The sequence below is a fragment of the Scyliorhinus torazame genome, chromosome 5 (genome assembly GCF_047496885.1).
Source record: "Scyliorhinus torazame isolate Kashiwa2021f chromosome 5, sScyTor2.1, whole genome shotgun sequence".
Taxonomy (NCBI): domain Eukaryota; kingdom Metazoa; phylum Chordata; class Chondrichthyes; order Carcharhiniformes; family Scyliorhinidae; genus Scyliorhinus; species Scyliorhinus torazame.
Window position 1 is genome coordinate 176,199,769 of NC_092711.1, and position 20,298 is coordinate 176,220,066.

At 49.2% G+C, this 20,298-nt stretch overlaps 2 protein-coding genes across 2 annotated transcripts in view; one reads left to right on the forward strand and one right to left on the reverse strand.

The window, feature by feature from the left end:
* The window catches only part of LOC140418059 (uncharacterized), a 201,338-nt gene that overhangs the window by 33,690 nt on the left and 147,350 nt on the right, over positions 1-20,298 (reverse strand). The gene's annotated exons all lie outside the window — the stretch shown is intronic.
* Positions 251-19,296, forward strand: LOC140422448 (uncharacterized). The gene is made up of 3 exons (XM_072507468.1): positions 251-327; positions 2,822-4,109; positions 18,527-19,296. Exons 2-3 carry the CDS (start codon positions 3,178-3,180, stop codon positions 19,047-19,049), a joined length of 1,455 nt encoding a protein of 484 aa, XP_072363569.1. The 5' UTR covers positions 251-327; positions 2,822-3,177; the 3' UTR covers positions 19,050-19,296.

Genomic DNA, 20,298 nt, shown 5'->3' on the forward strand with positions numbered 1-20,298 from the left:
GGGTGAGGTCACTGTCCCTCCTCCATTTTTCATCCCAGTCCCAGGAGTTTGGACAGTGTCGGCCGCAGCTCCCACAATACCCCGCGCTGGGGAACCCGCTCTATCCGCCGCACGGGCGGGTGATCACGTACTGCGCATGTCCAAGAGTGAGGGGTAGCTGCGCATGTGTGGAGGAAAGCCCGCACTCTGACCTTCCTGCTGAGGTATTGGCCAATGGAAAAGTGGGAGGACCGGAAGGACTCTGGTCCTCCAGCCAATCAGAAGGCAGACGTGTTATTGAAGACTGACCATGACACAGGCTGAAACTTCTTCCTGTCTCCAACATCTGTGAGTAAAACACTTTCTTTTCTCCCCCTTTTCATTTCTTTTCTCGTTCTGACCTACAATTGGTGACTTGCAGCAGCTGAACGGAAAGGAAGTGAATCCAGGGAGGGTGCAGACTCTGCAAAGCTTGGCCCAGGTCTCTCTCTCTTAAAGACATTGACTTCCTTTGCTCCCTCAGCTTGACACATTTATTTGTTTGGCTAAAAGGGTGGTCTCTTTCCTAATGTTCACAATTAAAAGGGTTGTTCCCCAGAGTTCTCCCTGTGTCTACGCGGGTTTCCTCCAGGTGCTCCGGCTTCCTCCCACAAGTCCTGAAAGACGTACTGTCTGATAATTTGGACATTCTGAATGTTCCCTCTGTGTACCCGAACAGCACGATAACATAGTGGTTGGCACAATTGCTTCACAGCTCCAGGGTCCCAGGTTCGATTCCCGGCTTGGGTCACTGTCTGTGCGGAGTCTGCATGTTCTCCCCGTGTCTGCATGGGTTTCCTCCGGGTGCTCCGGATAACAGGCGCCGGAATGTGGCGACTCGGGGCTTTTCACAATAATTTCATTGCAGTGTTAATGTAAGCCTACTTGTGACAATAAAGATTATTATTATTAGAATTGGCTAAAATTTAAATGGACAGTAAATAAATGTCGGACAGAGATATGTCTAGTGTTTTTACATGGTACAGATTAGATATATTATGAAAACAAATGACTGTGGAGGCTGGAATCTTAAACAAAAACAGAAAATACTGGACAATCTCAGATGGTCTGACGGCATCTGTGGAGAGAAAAGGGAACTAATGTTTCGAGTCTGCATGACTCTTTGTGACAGTTAGAGAGAACTGGAAATGGGGTCAGATTTGTACTGTAGTGGGGGATGGGTGGAATGGAGCGGTGGGGCTGGATAGGGGCCAGCAATAGGTGGAGATATAGACAAAGATGTCGAGAACAGAAGATAAAAGGAATGCAAATGGTGGTAATTCAGTCTAAGAAGGGTGCTGATCGTGGAGATGCCAGTGTTGGACTGAGGTGCGCACAGTAAGAAGTCTTACAAGATCAGGTTAAAGTCCATCATGTTTGTTTCAAACACAAACACTAGCTTTCGGAGCACTGCTCCTTCCTCAGGTGAGTGCTGATAGTGATACATAAAAAGGTTAGAATGTGCAAATGGCAGAATAAAGGTGAGCAGTGTGTAACGGGCAACTTGAAATAATTCGAATGGGGGGAGGGGAGGAAAATAATGGGGTGGGAAAAAACGATCAATGGAAGAAACAAAAATAAAAATGGGGTAAAGGTGGTGGAGAGTCTGAGGTTGTTGAACTCAATGTTAAGTCCGGAAGGGTGTAACATGCTTAATCGGAAGATGAGGTGCTGTTCCTCCAGTTTGCGCTGGGCTTCACCTGAACATTGCAGCAGGCCAAGGACGGACATGTGGACTGAGAGCAGGACGGTGAGTTGAAATGGCAAGCGACAGGAAGGTCTGGGAACTGCTTGCGGATGGACTGGAGGTGTTCTACAAAGCCTGGAAAAATATATTCATTTTGCTTCGGTTTGCACCCCTCTATCACCTCCACATGGTCTGTCTCCAACACTTCCCTTTCCTTCCTTGACCTTTCTATTTCAATTTCTGAGATAGACTGTCCACTAATACCAATTAAAGACTTACGACTCCCACAGCTACGTCAACTACAGCTCTTCACACCCCACATCCTGTAAGGGCTCCATCCCATTCTCTCAGTTCCTTCACCTCCGTCGCATCTATTCCGATGATGCCACTTTCCAAAACGGTGCTGCTGACTTGTCTTCATTCTTCCTTAACCGTGGCTTCCCACCCACTGTGGTCGACGGGGCTCTCAACCGTGTCCGACCCATCACCCACACCTCTGCCTCCCGCTCGCTCCTCTCCCAGTACCCGGATAGAATCCCCACTGTCCTCACTTTTCACCCCACCAGCCTACGCATTGAAGAAATCATCCTCCGCTAATTCTGCCAACCCCAGCATGATTCCACCAGCAAACCCATCTTCCCCTCACTCCCCCTGTCAGCATTTGGAATTCTCTACCCCAGAGGACGGTGGAACCTCAGTCATCAAGTATATTCAAATCAGAGATTGATAACGTTTCAAGGGAGTGAAGATATCGAGGGATATGGGGGACTGTGGGAAAATGCTGCTGAGGTAGATCGGCCAATGCTGTCATTGAATGGTTGAGCAGGTTTGATGGACCGAATGGCTGACTGCAGCTCAGATTTGTTCTGGTCTTTGTGTCCAGGACAGGAAGCAGTGAGCATGGATCTGTCAATCAGCCTGAGTCAGCACCTTCAGGAGAATTGGGAGGGTGAATATTAGATACAGCAGAGTGAGAATGGAGGGAGAGTGCGTGGGACGGAGATTTACAGATGTTGCGGAATGCAAGAGGAAAGAATGTTCCAGAGAAACTAGAATTGTCTGTTCTGAATTTCTATCCGTACTTCTAGTGATGTCTTTTGCAAATTGTTTTAACAGGAGATTCGAAGAGGACGAATTACAGACAGAAATCTAAAACATGTCGTCTGGATCTGACAGTCACTCAATTCCTTGGGACCTGAATATCATTGGCCTTCGAATCTAGAAGGAGAAATGTTTGTCTCATCTGTCAACTTTAAAGATTTTAAACACCATTGTGACTGGAAAAACACCGAGTCTCACACACCCGAGTGAAAGTGTTCCAGAGCACTGACTGTGGAAAGAGCTTTAACCAGTTACACAGCCTGAAAAAACATTGCACCATTCACAGCGGGGAGAGACCGTACACATGTTCTGTGTGTGGACAAAGCCTCAACTGATTGTCCGAACTGGACAGACACGAGGAGACCCAAAACATGGAGAAACCATGGACATGTGAGGACTGTGGGAAGGGATTCACAGCTCCGTCTGTGCTGGAAATTCATCGGCGAATTCACACTGGGGAAAGGCCGTTCACCTGCTCTCAGTGTGGAAAAGGATTCACTCAATTATCTGACCTGCAGAAACACCAGCGAGTTCACACTGGGGAGAGGCCGTTCACCTGCTCTCAATGTGGGAAGAGATTCACTCGGTTATCCAGCTTGCAGACACACCAGAGAGTTCACACTGGGGAGAGGCCATTCACTTGCTCTCAGTGTGAGAAGGGATTCAGTCATTCATCTACCCTGCAGGCACACCAGAGAGTTCACACTGGGGAGAAGCCATTCACCTGTTCTCAGTGTGGGAAGGGATTCACTCAGTTATCCCAACTGCGTGCACACCAGCGAGTTCATACTGGAGAGAGACCGTTCATCTGCTCTCAGTGTGGGAAGGGATTCGCTCACTTATGGAACCTGCGGACACACCAGCGAATTCATACTGCGGAGAAACCGTTCGCCTGCTCTCAGTGTGGGAAGGGATTCAGATATTCATCCGCCCTGCAGAATCATCTGCAAGTTCACACTGGGGAGAGGCCATTCACCTGCTCTCAGTGTGGGACGGGATTCGCTCGTTTATCCAGTTTGCGGACACACCAGCGAGTTCACACTGGGGAGAGGCCATTTGCATGCTCTCAGTGTGGGAAGGGATTCACTCGATTATCCCACCTGCAGAGCCACCAGCGAGTTCACACTGGAGAGAGACCATTCACCTGCTCTCAGTGTGGGAAGGGATTCACTCAGTCATCTAGCCTGAAGTCACATCAGCGGGTTCACACTGGAGAGAGGCCATTCACCTGCTTTCGGTGTGGGAAGAGATTTGCTTGGTTATCCAACCTGCGGACACACCAGCGAGTTCACACTGGAGAGAGGCCGTTCACCTGCTGAGTAGGTGAGATATTCAGTGATCCATCCCAACTATGGAGACACCGCCAGTTCTCACTGGGGAGAGGCCGTTCATCTGCTCTCAGTGTGGGAGTGATTTTGTGTTCCATCGCACATGCTCACACACCAAGTTCACAATTGATTACAGGGGTTGGATTCTGCTGTTTTGCTCTCAATTGCATCCAGGACTGCATTTTGTTAATTCTGTCAGTTCAAAAGGGATGGGCGGAGGGTTTCTTCCTGCTGGACTGGTTGGTCTCACAAATTTGCCTCCAGTGGCTGATGATCATTGAGCCATGTTGTGAATTCCTGGCTTCAACTTTAACGAGGATCACAGAGCGAAAGGGTGTTTGGTGGTTGGAAGATATTTAGTTCCCATTTCTGTTTGGAACCTCTGAAAGCATGCCACGTTGCCATTAAGATGGGCTATGGTGGTTACATGGTTCCTTTGTTTAATTATCCACGTGTTTTTCACAAAGGAAACTGGCGAGGTTTGAAAGACAAGTTGTCTGTGGTAGATTGGGACATTTCAACAATAGGTATGACAATAGACAGGCAATCACTAATTTTTAAGGTATAACATGTTGACATCAAATGTAGACTCCTTTAAGGAACAAAAAGCCACAGGAAAAGTGATGCAACTGTGGCTAACCAGAACATTTAAGGATTCCATTAGATCAAAGGAAGAGGCTCATAAAGAGGCCAAAATAGCCGTATGCCTGTGGATTGGGAATTGATTTAGAATTCAGCAAAGGAGGACCAAGAAACTGATAAAGAGAAAATAGAATATGAGAGCAAACTGATGAGAAACATAAAAACCAACAGGAAAAGCACCTATAGGAATGTGAAAAGGAAAAGATGAGCAAAGACCAATGTGGGTCCATTCCAGACAGAGACAGGAGAGTTTATAACGGGGAATAAGGAAATGTCAGAGAAACTAAACAATGTGTATCTGTCTTCACAGAGGAAGACACAGAAAATCATCCCAAAAAAACGAGAGAACCAAGGGAACTAGTGAGCACGAGGAACTGGGTGTGGTCAGTTAATCCTTGTTCCACTTGTCTTCTTCAATATTCTCTTGGCTGCCTGGGAGTGGCAGTGGTCACTTGATTGGCTCGGGCAGGGCAGGAATAACTGTGTTTATTGGGTCGGGCGGAGGGTCTGTTGGGTGGTGGAGTGAGTTTCCCTCCCTGAGTTGTCCCCTTTGGAGGCCCCTGGTCTGCTCCTCCTCTGGTCCTCCTCCACAGCCTGTATGGCAACTGCTCGAGGCAAGACCATTAGAAACTACAGAGAGTCGTGAACACAGCCCAGTCCATCACGTGAACCCGCCTCCCAACCACTGACTCTGTCTACACCTCCCACTACCTTGGGAAAGCAGGCAGCAGAATCAAAGACCTCTCCTACCTGGGTTATTCTCTCTTCCAACCTCTTCTATCGGGCATGAGATGCAAAAGTCTGAGAACACGCACTAACAGATAAAAAACAGCTTCTTCCCCGCTGTCACCAGACTCCTGAATAACTCTCTTATGGACTGAACTGATCTCTTCACACACCTTCTCCACTGAGTAGTACTGCATTCCATATGCTTCACCCGATGCCTGTGTCTATGTATTTACATTGTGTATTTATCTATGTCCTATGTTTTGTTTTTCATGTCTGGAACGATTTGTATGGACTGTACGCAGAACAATACTTTTCACTGTCCCTCGGTGCACGTAACAATAAAACAAATCAATCAAGTCATCAATCAATCCTCTCGGGATAGGTTCCACTGGGGAGGTAGTAACCTGTGGGTTGGAGGGTTTGAGTGAGAGTTTGAGTGTTGTGGATCATTGATGTTTGAGCCCTCATTGGGTCTGAGGGTGAGGCTGAGGGGGGAGATAGGCACCCTGCTCCAAGTGGGATTATATAGTGACTTCCTGAATGCCCTCCTTGTTGAAGCAGGGTCTCCTGTGGGGAGACAGTGTTTTGACGCCAATGAGGCTACGCAGCTCTGCCCCGAGTATCTGTTTTGTGACGGTGCACGGTGCAATGTTCTTTCATTGGGCAGATGCTGAATCTTGATATTGTCGTGTGAATAAAGAAAATTAGACTTTGTTTCATAAACATAGTTATTTATTACTAACACTACACTAACGAATTACTAAAATGTCTAAGATTAATACAGTTGGAAATAATGGTCTAACACTAACTTACAGTAAGATACTACAGAGCTACTCGAATATGCGACTGCTGCAAACTCCTTACCAACACCTCCTGGAACATAGGGTGTGTCCGGGTCATGTGTCTGCATACTCACACCACCTGATGGTCGGATGTTGGAACTACAACAGTTATACATATATTATTATTTACGTACAGATGATAATATAGATGACAATCTACTTATCACATATGGTGCTGGTTCTTGCCTGGCATCCTTTGGCCAATCCTGGTGTTCCTCTCTTTTGAAGTTACTTTTCCTTGAGGCGGTAGCGTGCTGATGTAGGCCCCGATTTGGTATATTGTATCACGGGGGTTTCCTTTGCCGTGAGTGGGGATGGAGGATCGCACCCCTCCCGAGATGCCGAGTTGTTGGGTGTCTTGACGAATTTTCCTCTCATTGTGGGTGGAATCTCCTTGGTGGAGGACGGTATGAATCGTCTTGTGTGTGCTGCCCTCGGATGTGGTGAGAGAGGAGTGAGGTTGGGTGTCCTGGCACAGTGTGACTATCCTTGCTTGCCTGACTCCTGTGTACGAGGGTGTACAGGGCCGGGCCAGGTCTTGCACTGTGGTCCCTTTCCTGTTGTCCCCTTTTGCTTGGGAAGTTCCTTCTTGGCCGGGTGTCCTGAGAGGCTGAGTGAGGTTTTGAATGAGCAGCTTTTTACCTTTTTTGTCTTGTGGTGAGGGGCGTGCGTCAGGGGTCCATGTGCTCAGGGCTGTATCTTGGTTCCTGTTACCCTGAGATCCTCTGCTTTTGGTAGTACTTTTTTTAAAATCCTGTTTCTGTTAGTCACTTGGAAGCTGCATCAATTAGAATTTGAACCAATTGTGTGAATATTTGCTGGTGTTCTCTGTGTAATTGTGTTGAGTGATGATTGTTCTGTGCTGTGCTGGAGTTGGGGTTTTATTGCAACCTTTTAGGACGAGTGTCCTTGTTGATTTTTTTTCTGAAATGTAAGTGTGTTATTTTGGGGTTAAAGAATCGTTGACTAGTTCCTGCAAAGGTACAGACAGGTCTTGTACCCGAGAAGGGGACATAAAGATGGTATTGATGTCTCTGGTATGACTGGAGCTGGGAGAGATGTGTTCTGATGCCCTCCCGAACCTGACACCGTGATCTTATCCTGGACTCTGGTGGGTGGTGCGTAGGAAGGTGTGCACCGTTTCACCATGTTTTCATGGCTTTTTCTTCTTCTCCCTTGTTCTCCAGTCTATCCATTGGTACATATGGATGCACCAAACTTAATGATTACATTGATCTATCTGTATTGTCGTCATCCTGTCCTCTCCTGTATTTCTGTATTGCTGAGACATTTCTGCTGTGCTGCACCAATCCTGAGCTTTTGTTGGATATTTGTTAAAATGGAAAAACATCAATAAAAATATAAATTAAAAAACCTGCAAATGGCTAAAACATTGGCTCTTGTTCCTCCCGGACTGACTCAGTCTCCGTGTCTTCCCCCATCGTGGAAGTCTCACTGCTGGAAAGACGGATCTCCCGCAACAGTAAACCTCCCACTGAAGGAACATTCCATTAGACTTTGGATTCTGGACACATGGATAACCATAACTTGTATTTTATTGTGGTCATTCCCGGAACCCTCTTCCTTTTTCCTTATCCCCCGTTTATTGTACGAGTGCAAAAGTGGGTGGATGTTGGGAAACCCCTCTCACCCCCGTGTGTGTAAAAATAAACCAACCTCTTTACTTCATCTTACCTTGAGTTTGCTGTGCAAGCTATTCACAGAGAATTGAAACATTCTCCATGGGAAAGATGGGCGAGGCCCCAGCACCGATCCTCTGACCGGAGAGGGGCTCACAGCCGCGCCATGTAAAACGCACGGCCTCCACAAAATAAGCGGCCAGAGAATGGCCGGGTCCGTGGCCGCACATGCGCATGGCGACGACCTGCAGCAGTCGCGCTGTACAACATGTCGGCCGCGAGCGGACCTGACCTGACAGATAGTGCCCCTCTGGACCTCCCCTCGCCACTCCTGGGGCACCAGTCCCCCCAGCTCTCACCGAAGGCCGCCCCGCCCGCCGACTTGTGCCGCTGCACACAGTCTGCAGCTGCCATGCGACTTCCCACACGGCTGGGACCACACGTCAACTGCGTAGTTGGGAACTTGGCCCATCAGGGGCGGAGCATCGGGGGAGGGCCTTCAGCTAACATCCGGAGGCCGTCCCAATGGCATGCGGCTACTCCTCGATGACGCCGTTTTGGAGGGTGCGAAGCGTCCAAAAACCGATGCCACCCCCGATTCAGTCGGAAAAAGGAATTCTCTGCCTGATCGCTGATTACAAAATCGCCGTCGGCAAGCGTAGAATCCCGCCCCCTGTGCCTTTAATCAGTGAGAGATCCTGGGTCAAATTCTCCAATTCCGAGGCTAAGTGCGGAGGATCTGTGGCATTTTACATGGAAAAAATCGGCGCAGCCCCCTCCCCGATGCTGCGACAGGTGAGGGGTTGGCAGCCACGCCACGAAAAGCTCCCGGCCTCCACAAAATAAATAGCCGGGTCTGTGGCCCCCCTGACCACACCCTCGCCAGAACAGAGATCCTGTCCCTTTAATCAGAGAGACCCTGTCCTTGGAACAGAACAGAGATCCTGTCCCTTTAATCAGAGTGACCCTGTCCCTGGAACAGAACAGCGACGGTGGGGCAGTTGATAAGGGTGAGAGGGGCGGTGTATGAGTATGGGGAGAAGGCAAGTAGGGTGCTAGCCCACCAGTTGAGGAAACAGGAGGCTGCGTGGGAGATCGGGAAAGTGAAGGACGAGGGAGGGAAGATGGTCTTGGACCTGGCGGGGGTGAATGGGTTGTTTCGGGACTTTTACAGCAAGCTGTACGAGTCAGAATCCCCAGCCGGCGCGGAGGCGATGAGGCGGTTTATGGAGGGGTTGGAGTTCCCAAAGGTGGATGAGGAGCTGGTGGAGGTCCCGGGGACCCAATTAGGCTGGTAGAAGAGGTGGAGGGACTGGAGGCGATGCACTTGGGCAAGGGTGCTGACAGGTACCTGGTGGAATTTTATAAGAAATTCATGGGGGGTATTGGGGTCGCTTCTGGGAAGGGATTTTAACAAGGCAAGGGAGCTGGGAGTTCACCCCCGACGTTGTCGCAGGCTTCATTTACCCTCATTTTGAAGTGGGAAAAGGACCCGGAACAATGTGGGTCATAGAGACCCATCTCCCTGCTAAATATTGGCTAAGATCTTGGCCTCGGGAATAGTGGATTGTGTCCCAGGGGTGATAGGGGAGGACGCAACATGGTTTGTGAAGGGGAGGCATTTGACGGCCAACATCAGGAGGCTACTCAATGTGATCACGATACCGCCAGAGGGACGAGAGGTCGAAGTGGTGGTTGCCATGGAGGCAGAGGTCTTTGATCGAGTGGAGTGGGACTATTTGTGGGAGGTCCTGGGGCAGTTTGGATTTGGGCAGGTTTTGTGGACTGGGTCTGGTGGCATTTATACGGACGAACCGGGTGATTTCAGATTATTTCATTCTGCACTGGGGGACGAGGCAGGGGTGCCCCCTCTCCCCACTGGTGTTGCCCTTGCCCTGGCGATAGAACCGTTGGCGATGGACTGAGAGCGTCAGGGGATAGTGGGATTGTGGATATTATGAAAGAGAACATTCTTTTAGCCAGACAAATAAATGTGTCAAGCTGAGGGAGCAAAGGATGTCAATGTGTTAAGAGAGAGAGAGACCTGGGCCAACCTTTCTGTGGTGTTGGGCGTTCTGACACACAGATGAGCCAACACAGTTGTATTTGGTACAACGCTGTTTTATTCAAACTTACTATCTACAGTATTGTCTTGATACTCTGCACGTGGGGACTCCCTGTCTGTGATGTTAAAACAGGTCTTGTCGTTGTCCTTGTCCCCAGATCTACTGTCCACCAGGTGTCGTGTTTGTCCTTTTATACAGTCCCTGTCTTTGTCTGTGATTGGTTGTGGTGTTGTGTGTTCTGATTTGTCTGTTGGTGTGTCTATCATGATGTGTGTGTTTGAATATCATGACATCCCCCCTTTTTACAAAGATATGTGCCTGCGTGGTTATAAATATAATCGTGTCGTGAGTGCATCTAAGAGTGTGTGTGTGTTGTGTACAGCATGTGCATATGACGTAACTATTTACATGGGGCGATGTCGGGTGCGTCACGCTAACGAGGTTGTACCATAACAAAACATGAATGCGAAAAAAAAACTTTGAATAGTGGTCCGGTCAAACGATATCTGGAACGATAAACAACAACAGGTTATAATACAGTAGTGTTTAACTTTTTAAAAGTATGAACAGTGTTATAAGTCCAGTCTAATGGGTGTGCGACGAATTCGGGTTGACTGCCTCAAGGGTGGGTCAAGAACCACCGGCTGATGTGCAAGCCTGGCCATGGGTGGCGATGGAAGGGGCGTGATCTGCGGCAGCTCCACAAAGTCATCCTCGGAAGCCTGTTGAGGATCCGGCATGTGTGTACAGTGTGGCTGCGAGCGTGGAAGTCGGCGAAGGGCGCGCCGATTGCGGCGACGCACTGAGCCATCCGGCATGCGTATCAGGAACGAGCGGGGAGCCACACGTCGGAGAACTTCGGCCGGTGCTGACCAGCCACCATGCGGTAGATGGATGTGTACTTTGTCTCCGGAGGACAGGGGGGGAAGGTCCGTCGCCCGTGTGTCGTACAGACTCTTCTGGCGATCACGCTGCATTTGCACCTTACGAAGAACCGTATCATGGTCCGTTGTTGGTGCCAGGATGGATGGTACCGTCGTCCTGAGGGAGCGACTCATCAGGAGCTGTGCTGGCGAGAGACCCTTGGCTAGCGGGGCCGATCGATAGGCCAGCAAGGCGAGGTTAAAGTCCGATCCGGCAGCAGAGGAGCCGCTTGGCAATGTGAACGCCCTTCTCTGCCTTCCCATTCGACTGTGGATGTAGAGGGCTGGACGTCACATGAGTGAAACCATATGCTGCGGCAAAGGACGACCATTCACGGCTGGCGAAACAGGGTCCATTGTCCAACATGACAGTCATTGGAATGCCATGGCGAGCAAATGTTTCCTTGCAGGCCCCAATGACTGCGGACGACGTCAGATCATGTAGAGGCATGACTTCCGGGTAGTTGGAAAAGTAATCTATAATAATGATGTAATCTCTGCCGAGCGCGTGAAATAGGTCAACACCCATTTCGCCCAGGGGGACGTCACCATCTCGTGTGGTAGAAGCGTCTCCGGAGGTTGCGCCGGCTGAAACCTCTGACAGGTTGTGCAATTGAGCACCATGTTGGCTATGTCTTCATTAATACCCGGCCAATATACCGCCTCTTGGGCCCTCCGTCTGCACTTCTCGACTCCCAAGTGGCCTTCGTGTAGTTGATTAAGAATCATCTGGTGCATGCTGTGCGGAATGACAATCCTGTCTAACTTCATAAGGACCCCGTCAATGTTGGTAAGGTCATTTCGCACATTATAAAACTGCGGGCACTGCCCTTTGAGCCACCCTTCCGCCATGTGGCGCATCGCTCACTGTAGAAGGGGGTCAGTCGCTGTCTCTGCGCGTATGCGGGCCAGACTTGGGTCGTCAGCCTTCAGATTTGCTGCTGTCAGAGTAACGTGTGCCTCAATTTGACATACGAACCCCTCCGCATCTGGTGGTGTACTCACTGCTCGGGAGAGCGTGTCCGCCACGATGAGATCCTTCCCCGGAGTGTAGATCAGTTCGAAATCATACCTCCTGAGTTTAAGTAAGATGCACTGGAGGCGAGGGGTCATGTCGTTCAGGTCCTTGTTTATTATGTTGACCAGGGGCCGGTGGTCAGTTTCGACCGTGAATCGTGGAAGACCATACACATAGTCGTGGAACTTGTCCAATCCAGTTAACAAGCCCAAACATTCTTTTTCTATTTGCGCGTAGCGCTTTTCCGTAGGGGTCATGGCTCGTGAGGCATATGCAACCATGGCCCATGACGACGTGCTATCTTTCTGCAAGAGTACTGCTCCAATACCAGATTGGCTGGCATCCGTCGAGATTTTTGTGGGGCGAGCCGTGTCAAAGAACGTCAACACTGGTGCCGTGACCAGTTTGTGCTTGAGCTCCTCCCATTCCAGCTGGTGCGATTGTTGCCATTGGAATTCTGTTGATTTCTTCACGAGATGGCGCATAGCCGTTGTATGAGAAGCAAGGTTGGGAATTAACTTCTCAAGGAAGTTGACCATGCCCAAGAATCTTCGGACAGCCTTCTTGTCAGCCGGCCGTGGCATGGCTTTGATGGCGCTAATTTTGTCTGCATCGGGACGGACCCCTGATTGTGAGATGTGGTCCCCGAGGAACTTCAGCTTAGTCTGGCCAAAGGCACACTTGGCGCGGTTGAGACGCAGGCCATTTTGTCATATGCGGGCGAAGACGCGTCGTAGACGATGCATGTGTTCCTGCGGAGTGGTGGACCAAATGATGATATCGTCCACATATACACGTACCCCTTCGATGCCTTCCATCATCTGCTCCATGATTCGGTGGAAAACCTCAGATGCCGAGATGATGCCAAATGGCATCCGGTTGTAGCAGAATCTGCCGAAAGGGGTGTTAAACGTGCATAGCCTTCGGCTGGCCGGGTCCAATTGGATCTGCCAAAATCCTTTGGACGCATCCAGTTTGGTAAATATTTTAGCTTGGGCCATCTCGCTGGTGATTTCCTCTCGTTTCGGGATGGGATAGTGTTCCCGCATGATGTTGTTATTTAGATCTTTAGGATCTATGCATATGCGGAGCTTGCCAGAGGGCTTTTTTACACAGAGCATGGAGCTGACCCATGGCGTGGGCTCCGTGACCCTGGATAGGACCCCTTGGTCCTGAAGAGCCTGCAGCTGCAACTTGAGGCGATCTTTGAGTGGCGCAGGAACCCTGCGAGGTGCGTGAACAACCGGGATGGCGTCCGGTTTGAGGCGAATCTTGTAAGTGTATGGCAATGTCCCCATGCCTTCAAATACCTCCTGGCTGTGAGCAAGGAGGGAATGGAGATTTGCGTGGAACTCAGCATCCGGGAAGTCGGATATCTCATCTGGAGAGAGAGACATAATGCGCTGTACCAGGTGAAGGACCTTACATGCCTGTGCGCCCAGTAACGAATCTTTTGATGAGCCAACAACTTCGAAGGGGAGTGTGGCCGTGTGCATTTTGTGAGTTATCTGTAGCTGGCAAGAACCCATGGACGGGGTGACGTTCCCGTTATAATCAACCATCTTGAGCCGGGATGGCATGATGGGTGGTTTGACCTTCATGGCCTGGAATTCAGAATATGCAATCAGGTTGGCGGATGCGCCGGTGTCCAGACGGAAGGTGACGTGCGATCGGTTGACCGTTAGGGTGGCACTCCACTCATCGGCCGGATTGATGGCATTGACCCTGTTTACATCGATGACGGAAACCCGGAAGGCATCCTGGTCATCTGCATCATTTAGCTGGAAATCTTGACGCGTGGGCTGGACGGTCCTGACGTGTCTGCGAGGTTGTCGGAGATGTGTAGGATCCATGGGTTGAGCCGCACGACAGTAGGCAGCATAGTGGCCCATCTTGCCACATCGGAGGGACTGTCGGTTTTTAGCAGGACATTGCCCTTTTAAGTGTACAGCTCCACAGTTGCCGCACGTCATGACGTCACGGCGTTCGTTGCACCACTGCGCATGCGCAGTGTGATCTTGCATTGGGCGCGCCTGCGCGGTGCGTCCCTCGATGTTGCCGTTGGTTTTGGCGCGCACAAGCGCGGGAAGCGGCCGCTCTCGTCGGGGCCGCGGGTCGGGAGATAATCGATGGCCTGGATGCGTTCGGCGTCGTGGGCGGCCTGGCTTGCCGATTCGACGGCTGGGGACCCCCTCCGTGCCAATTCGGACGCCTGAAATCGGGCAAAACGGCTGGTTGCATTCTCGTGGAGGACACAGGCTTCCACTGCAGACGCTAAGGTGAGGCTTTTGATTTTAAGAAGCTGCTGGCGTAGGCCACTGGAGGCAACGCCAAAAACAATCTGGTCCCTGATCATGGACTCTGAGGTGTTGTCGTAACCGCAGGACTGCGCTAGAATTAGGAGGTGCGTCAAAAAGGGTTGAAAAATCTCCTCCTTACCTTGCAGGCGTTGCTGAAAGAGATATCTTTCAAAACTTTCATTCTCTTCAACATTAAAGTGCTGGTCTAGCTTGAGGATGACTGTGTCATACTTGGATTGGTTTTCACCTTCTTCGAACACCAGTGAGTTGAAGACATCGATGGCGTGCTGACCTGCGTAGAAGAGGAGCATTGCAATCTTTCTTTAATCCGAGGCACTCTGCTTCTCGTTGGCTCGGATGTACAGGTCGAATCGCTGCTTGAAGAGCTTCCAATTGGTACCAAGGTTCCCCGCGACTTGCAACGGCTGCGGTTTATCGGTGAAGTCCATGTCCAGAATGGCAGGTTAGTCGGCAGGTATCGATCCACTCCTGTACCATGTGGTGTTGGGCGTTCTGACACACAGATGAGCCAACACAGTTGTATTTGGTACAACGCTGTTTTATTCAAACTTACTATCTACAGTATTGTCTTGATACTCTGCACGTGGGGACTCCCTGTCTGTGATGTTAAAACAGGTCTTGTCGTTGTCCTTGTCCCCAGATCTACTGTCCACCAGGTGTCGTGTTTGTCCTTTTATACAGTCCCTGTCTTTGTCTGTGATTGGTTGTGATGTTGTGTGTTCTGATTTGTCTGTTGGTGTGTCTATCATGATGTGTGTGTTTGAATATCATGACACTTTCCAGAGTCTACACCCTCCCTGGATTCACTTCCTTTCCCTTCAGTTGCTGCAAATCACCAATTGAAGGTCAGAATGAGAAAATAAATGGAAAGGGGGAAAAAAGAAAGTGTTTGACTCACAGATGTTGGAGACAGGAGGAAGTTTGAATCTGTGTGAAGTTCAATCGTCATTCACACAAAACTCGAACTGATTGGCTAGAGGACCAGAGTCCTTCCGGTCCTAACTCTTGCCATTGGTCAATACCTCAGCAGGAAGGTCAGGGAGTGGACTTTCCCTCGAACATGCGCAGCCTCTCCTCTCTCTTGGACATGCGCAGCCCCGTGCCGGGGGGAGGGGAAATCACCCAGTGGCTTCTCGCTCTGGCCGGAGCTGTCAGCCGGTTGCCTGGAAACCTTATCTCGAGGAGGGGGAAGAATGAGTGGGGCGGAGCTGCTGTGTCCGCGCGCTGAGCCTGCGCACTGGAACCCTGGGACGTCACCGCGGACTCCGAAGCGTGCACCGGAAGGTTGTTGGTGAGCCGGAAGGAGTCTTTTCCACCATCCAATCAGCTCCCCCGTTGTCTGAATGCGGAAGCTGGACAATGAGGAAACCTGGGGCTTTACACAGACTGCAAACCCCTCCTGTCTCCAACATCTGTGAGTAAAACACTTTCTTTTCTCCCCCTTTCCATTTCTTTTCTCATTCTGACCTTAAATTGGTCACTTGCAGCAAATGAAGGGAAAGGAAGTGAATCCAGGGAGGTTGCAGACCCAGGAAAGGCCCAGGCCTCTCTCGTAAAGACATTGACATCGTTTGCTCCCTCAGCTTGACACATTTATTTGTTCACATTCAAAGGGCTGTTTTTTCCAGGAGATGGCTGACATTTAAGAAGACAGTAAATTAATGTCGGACAAAGACATGTCTCGTGTTGTTGTATGGTACAGATTAAATATAGTATTTATGGTTCTGTAGTACATTAAAGTACATTTATTATTATTTCTAACCTTGTAATATTGTACTGTTGCTATGTTATATCTTTCCAGTCATCTCACTCAGAGGGCTATTAGTCTCTGGATTTCACTTCCACAGGGACCAGTGGGGTGTGGGGGTCATTGAATATATTCACGGATGAGGTGGACAGATTTTTAATAAATTGTTATTTTTTAAATCATTTCTAAACAATGAGTGCAACAGATATATTGCCAACATAAATACAAGCAACACATTGCAGAATTAATTTGGAACAGGATATTTGAGGGACCAGAGCCTCGAGATGAAATGCCAAATCAATTGAACAACCAGTTAACAGGTTAAAATAGTGAGTGGGGAAAGAGGGTAAGATTGTATAAAAACAGAGGATAACAATTCAGTTTGTAAAATATTACAAACAGACTAACAACATATACAAATTAAAATGAATAACACAACATGGATGACATAGAACTCCCGTAGTGCAGAAGGCCATTCACCCCTCAAGTCTGAAGTGACCCTCAGAAAGAACACTTCACTGAAGCTCACTCCCCATCCTATTCTCGTAACCCGGTGCATTGATCATGGTCAAGCCATCTAACCTAAACATCTTGGACACTAAGGGGTAATTTAGTGTGACCAATCCACTTTAGCACAGTGGAACCACCCTTCGGCAATGGCACCACTCTGTTCTGCCATGATTAACGCTCGGATAATAGAAGAAAGACGACGGATAATAAGCAAACGGCACATCTACCATAACTGAGATAAGATAATACGAGTCCCTGGAACACTCGAGGAGGAGAAGAAGACATTTAATCGGTGCTCACAGAATAACAACTCCCTTCAACAGGATAAAAGATAACAACACCATGATAGGGAAAGAGTCTGGATTAGAGCCTGAGTTAGTCTGAGCTGCAAATCATTGCTCCAATCCTATCCTTCAAGGATTTAGCGAAGACCAAGGCAGTAGTCGGATTATTGAAAGACTTGACGGAGTTGTCAGATACAATTTTCAGGGTTACAGGATAAAGCGACATAATTCACTGTAAGGTGAGGTGGGAGCCAGGTCCCACCTCACCTTACCCGTCTCCAGGACCCTCTGGTGATCTTTCAAGTTGTGGAAGTGAATGATTACAGGCCTGGGATGAAAACGATCCCTCGGCCTCAAAGACAGGATCCGATGCCCTTTCTAATTTGAAACACCCAGGCTTCATATCCAGCTTGAGAAAACGTGGCAGCCGGTCCTCGAAGAACCTAACGGGTTCTCCACACCCTCCACACCTTCTGGCAGGCCGACAACTTGGATGTTCTTTCTCTGACCCTCGGTTCTCCAAGTTCTACAGGAGTCCGCCACATCACTCAGCCGGTTTCCAAGGATTGAATTTGTGCCTCCGCCGAGGAGGCATCAGGCTCAACGTTCAGGATTCTCTCCTCCGGATCATCGAGCCTCTTCATGGTGTTTTACAGCTCGGCCTCATGAGCTCACAGATATTGAGTCAGCACATCCAGCCTCTGGTCAACAACACGGAGAATGCCGCTGACATAGATCGGCCAATGATCCCACAGAATAGATGGAGGCTCGATGGGCCGAATGGCCAACTGCAGCTCGTATTTGTTATGATCTCTGCCGAAGACACGAAGCAGTGAGCATGGATCTGTCAATCAACCTGAATCAGCACCTTCAGGAGAATTGGGAGGATGGATATTAGATACGGCAGAGTGAGAATGGAGGGAGAGTGTGTGGGATGGAGATTTACAGCTTTTGGGGAATGAGCGAGGAAAGAATGTTCTCTAGAAACTGGAATTGTCTGTTCTGAATTTCTATCCTGTACTGACAGTGATGTCTTTTGTAAATTGTTTTTACAGGCTATTAGAAGAGGAGGAATTACAGACCGAAATCTCAACTGTCAGCTCTCAGTCTGACTGAGTCTCTCAATTCCTTGGAAGTGAATATCACCGGACTCTGAATCTAGAAGGAGAAATGTTTGTCTTTTCTGTCTGCTTCAAAAAATTTTAACTATCAGTGTGACTGGAAAAGCACCGAAACACACACACCGGTGTGAGAGTGTTCCAGAGCACTGACTGTGGAAAGAGCTTTAACCAGTTACACAGCCTGAAAAAAATCACACCATTCACAGGGGAGAGAACGGACACGTGTTCTGTGTGTGGACGAGGCTTCAACTGATCGACAAACCTGGAGAGACATGACGACACCCGGGCCCTGGAGAAACGGTGGAAATGTGGGGACTGTGGGAAGGGATTCAGGGCTCCATCACAGCTGGAAGCTCATCGGCGCAGTCACACTGGGGAGAGGCCATTCACTTGCTCTGTGTGTGGGAAGGGATTCATTCAGTTATCCGCCCTGCAGTCACACCAGCGAGTTCACACTGGGGAGAGGCCATTCATCTGCTCTCAGTGTGGGAAGGAATTCACGCGGTTAGGCAACCTGCAGATGCATCAGCGAGTTCACACTGGGGAGAGGTCGTTCATCTGCTCTCAGTGTGGGAAGGGATTCACTCGGTTAGACAACCTGCGGATACATCAGCGAGTTCACACTGGGGAGAGGCCGTTCACCTGCTCTCAGTGTGAGAAGGGATTCACTACTTCATCGAGCCTGCTGAAACACCAACGAGTTCACAGTGGGGAGAGGCCGTTCACCTGCTCTCATTGTGAGAAGGGATTCACTACTTCATCGAGCCTGCTGTCACACCAGCGAGTTCACACTGGGGAGAAGCCATTCGCTTGTTCTCAGTGTGAGAATAGATTCACTCAATCATCCGACCTGCAGAAACACCAGCGAATTCACACTGGAGAGAGGCCGTTCACCTGTTTTCAATGTGAGAAGGGATTCGCTCGGTTATCCAACCTGCGGATACATCAGCGAGTTCACACTGGGGAGAAGCCATTCACCTGCTCTCAGTGTGGGAAGGGATTCACTCAATCATCCCACCTGCAGACACACCAGCGAGTTCACACTGGGGAGAAGGCGTTAACCTGCTCTTAGTGAGAGAAAGGATTCAGATATCCATACACCCTGTGGGAACACTAGCGAGTTCATACCTGGAAGAAGCCATTCACCTGCTCTGAGCAGGGGAGACATTCAATGATCCATCCCAATCTCAGAGACACTTGCGAGTTAATTCTGGGGAGAGACCATTCATCTGCGCTCAATGTGGGGAGGGGGTTTGTGGTTCATCACACCTGTTGTGACTCCAACAAGTTCACAGTAAATTACAGATGTTGGCTCAGTTGTTATTGTTTCTGCTCTCACTGACATCCAGGACTGCATTTTGTTCATTCTGACATCTGGTGAATGGTGATAATTGGAGGGTTTCTTTCTGCTGGACTGGCCGGTCTAACACCTCTGCCTCCGGTGGGCTGACCATTTTTGAGCCTCGTTGCGATTATCTGGTTCCAAGTTTGACAAGGGGCTCAGAATGAAAAGGTGTTTGCACGTTGGAAGATATTTAGTCCCCAAGTAGCCATGTTGCCATGAAGATGGGCTATGGTGGTTACAGGGTTCTTTTGCCTAATTTATCTGTGTGTTTCTCGCAGAAGGAAACTGTCATGGTATGAGGGGCAAGTTGTCTGTGGTAGATTGGGAAATTACAATAAACATATCACTGAAAGTGGCAACGCAGGTGGATAAGGAGCTAAGAAGGCAGACGGCATGCTTGTCTTCATTGGTCGGGGCATGGAGTATAAAATTGGCAAGTCATGCTGCAGCTGTACAGAACCTTAGTTAGGCCACACGTGGAATATTGCCTACAATTCTGGTCACCACATTACCAAAAGGATGTGGCGGCTTTGGAGAGAGTACAGACGAGATTTACCAGGATGCTGCCTGGCCTGGAGGGTATTAGCTGTCAGGAGAGGTTGGATAAACTCGGATTGTTTTCACTCGAGCGACGGAGATTGAGGGACGATCTGATAAAAGTTTACACAATTCTGAGTGGCATGGACAGAGTGGATAGTCAGAAGCTTTTTCCCAGGTTGGAAAAGTCAATTACCAGGTGACAGAGGTTTAAGGTGCGAGGGGCAAAGTTTTAAAAATATTTGATTAAGGCATTTGTGCTTTTCTTACAATAAGCGATACAAATACAAATGTAAACATAGTTCATTGCGTAAACATCCCTCCATCTCCCACTGCTCCCTCCTACTCTAGACACAAAATAGCCTAACGCCCCCCTATCTCATCACACCCCCCCCACCCTTTATTGCCTCTGCTGACAGTTTAGTTTTCTCTGAAGGAG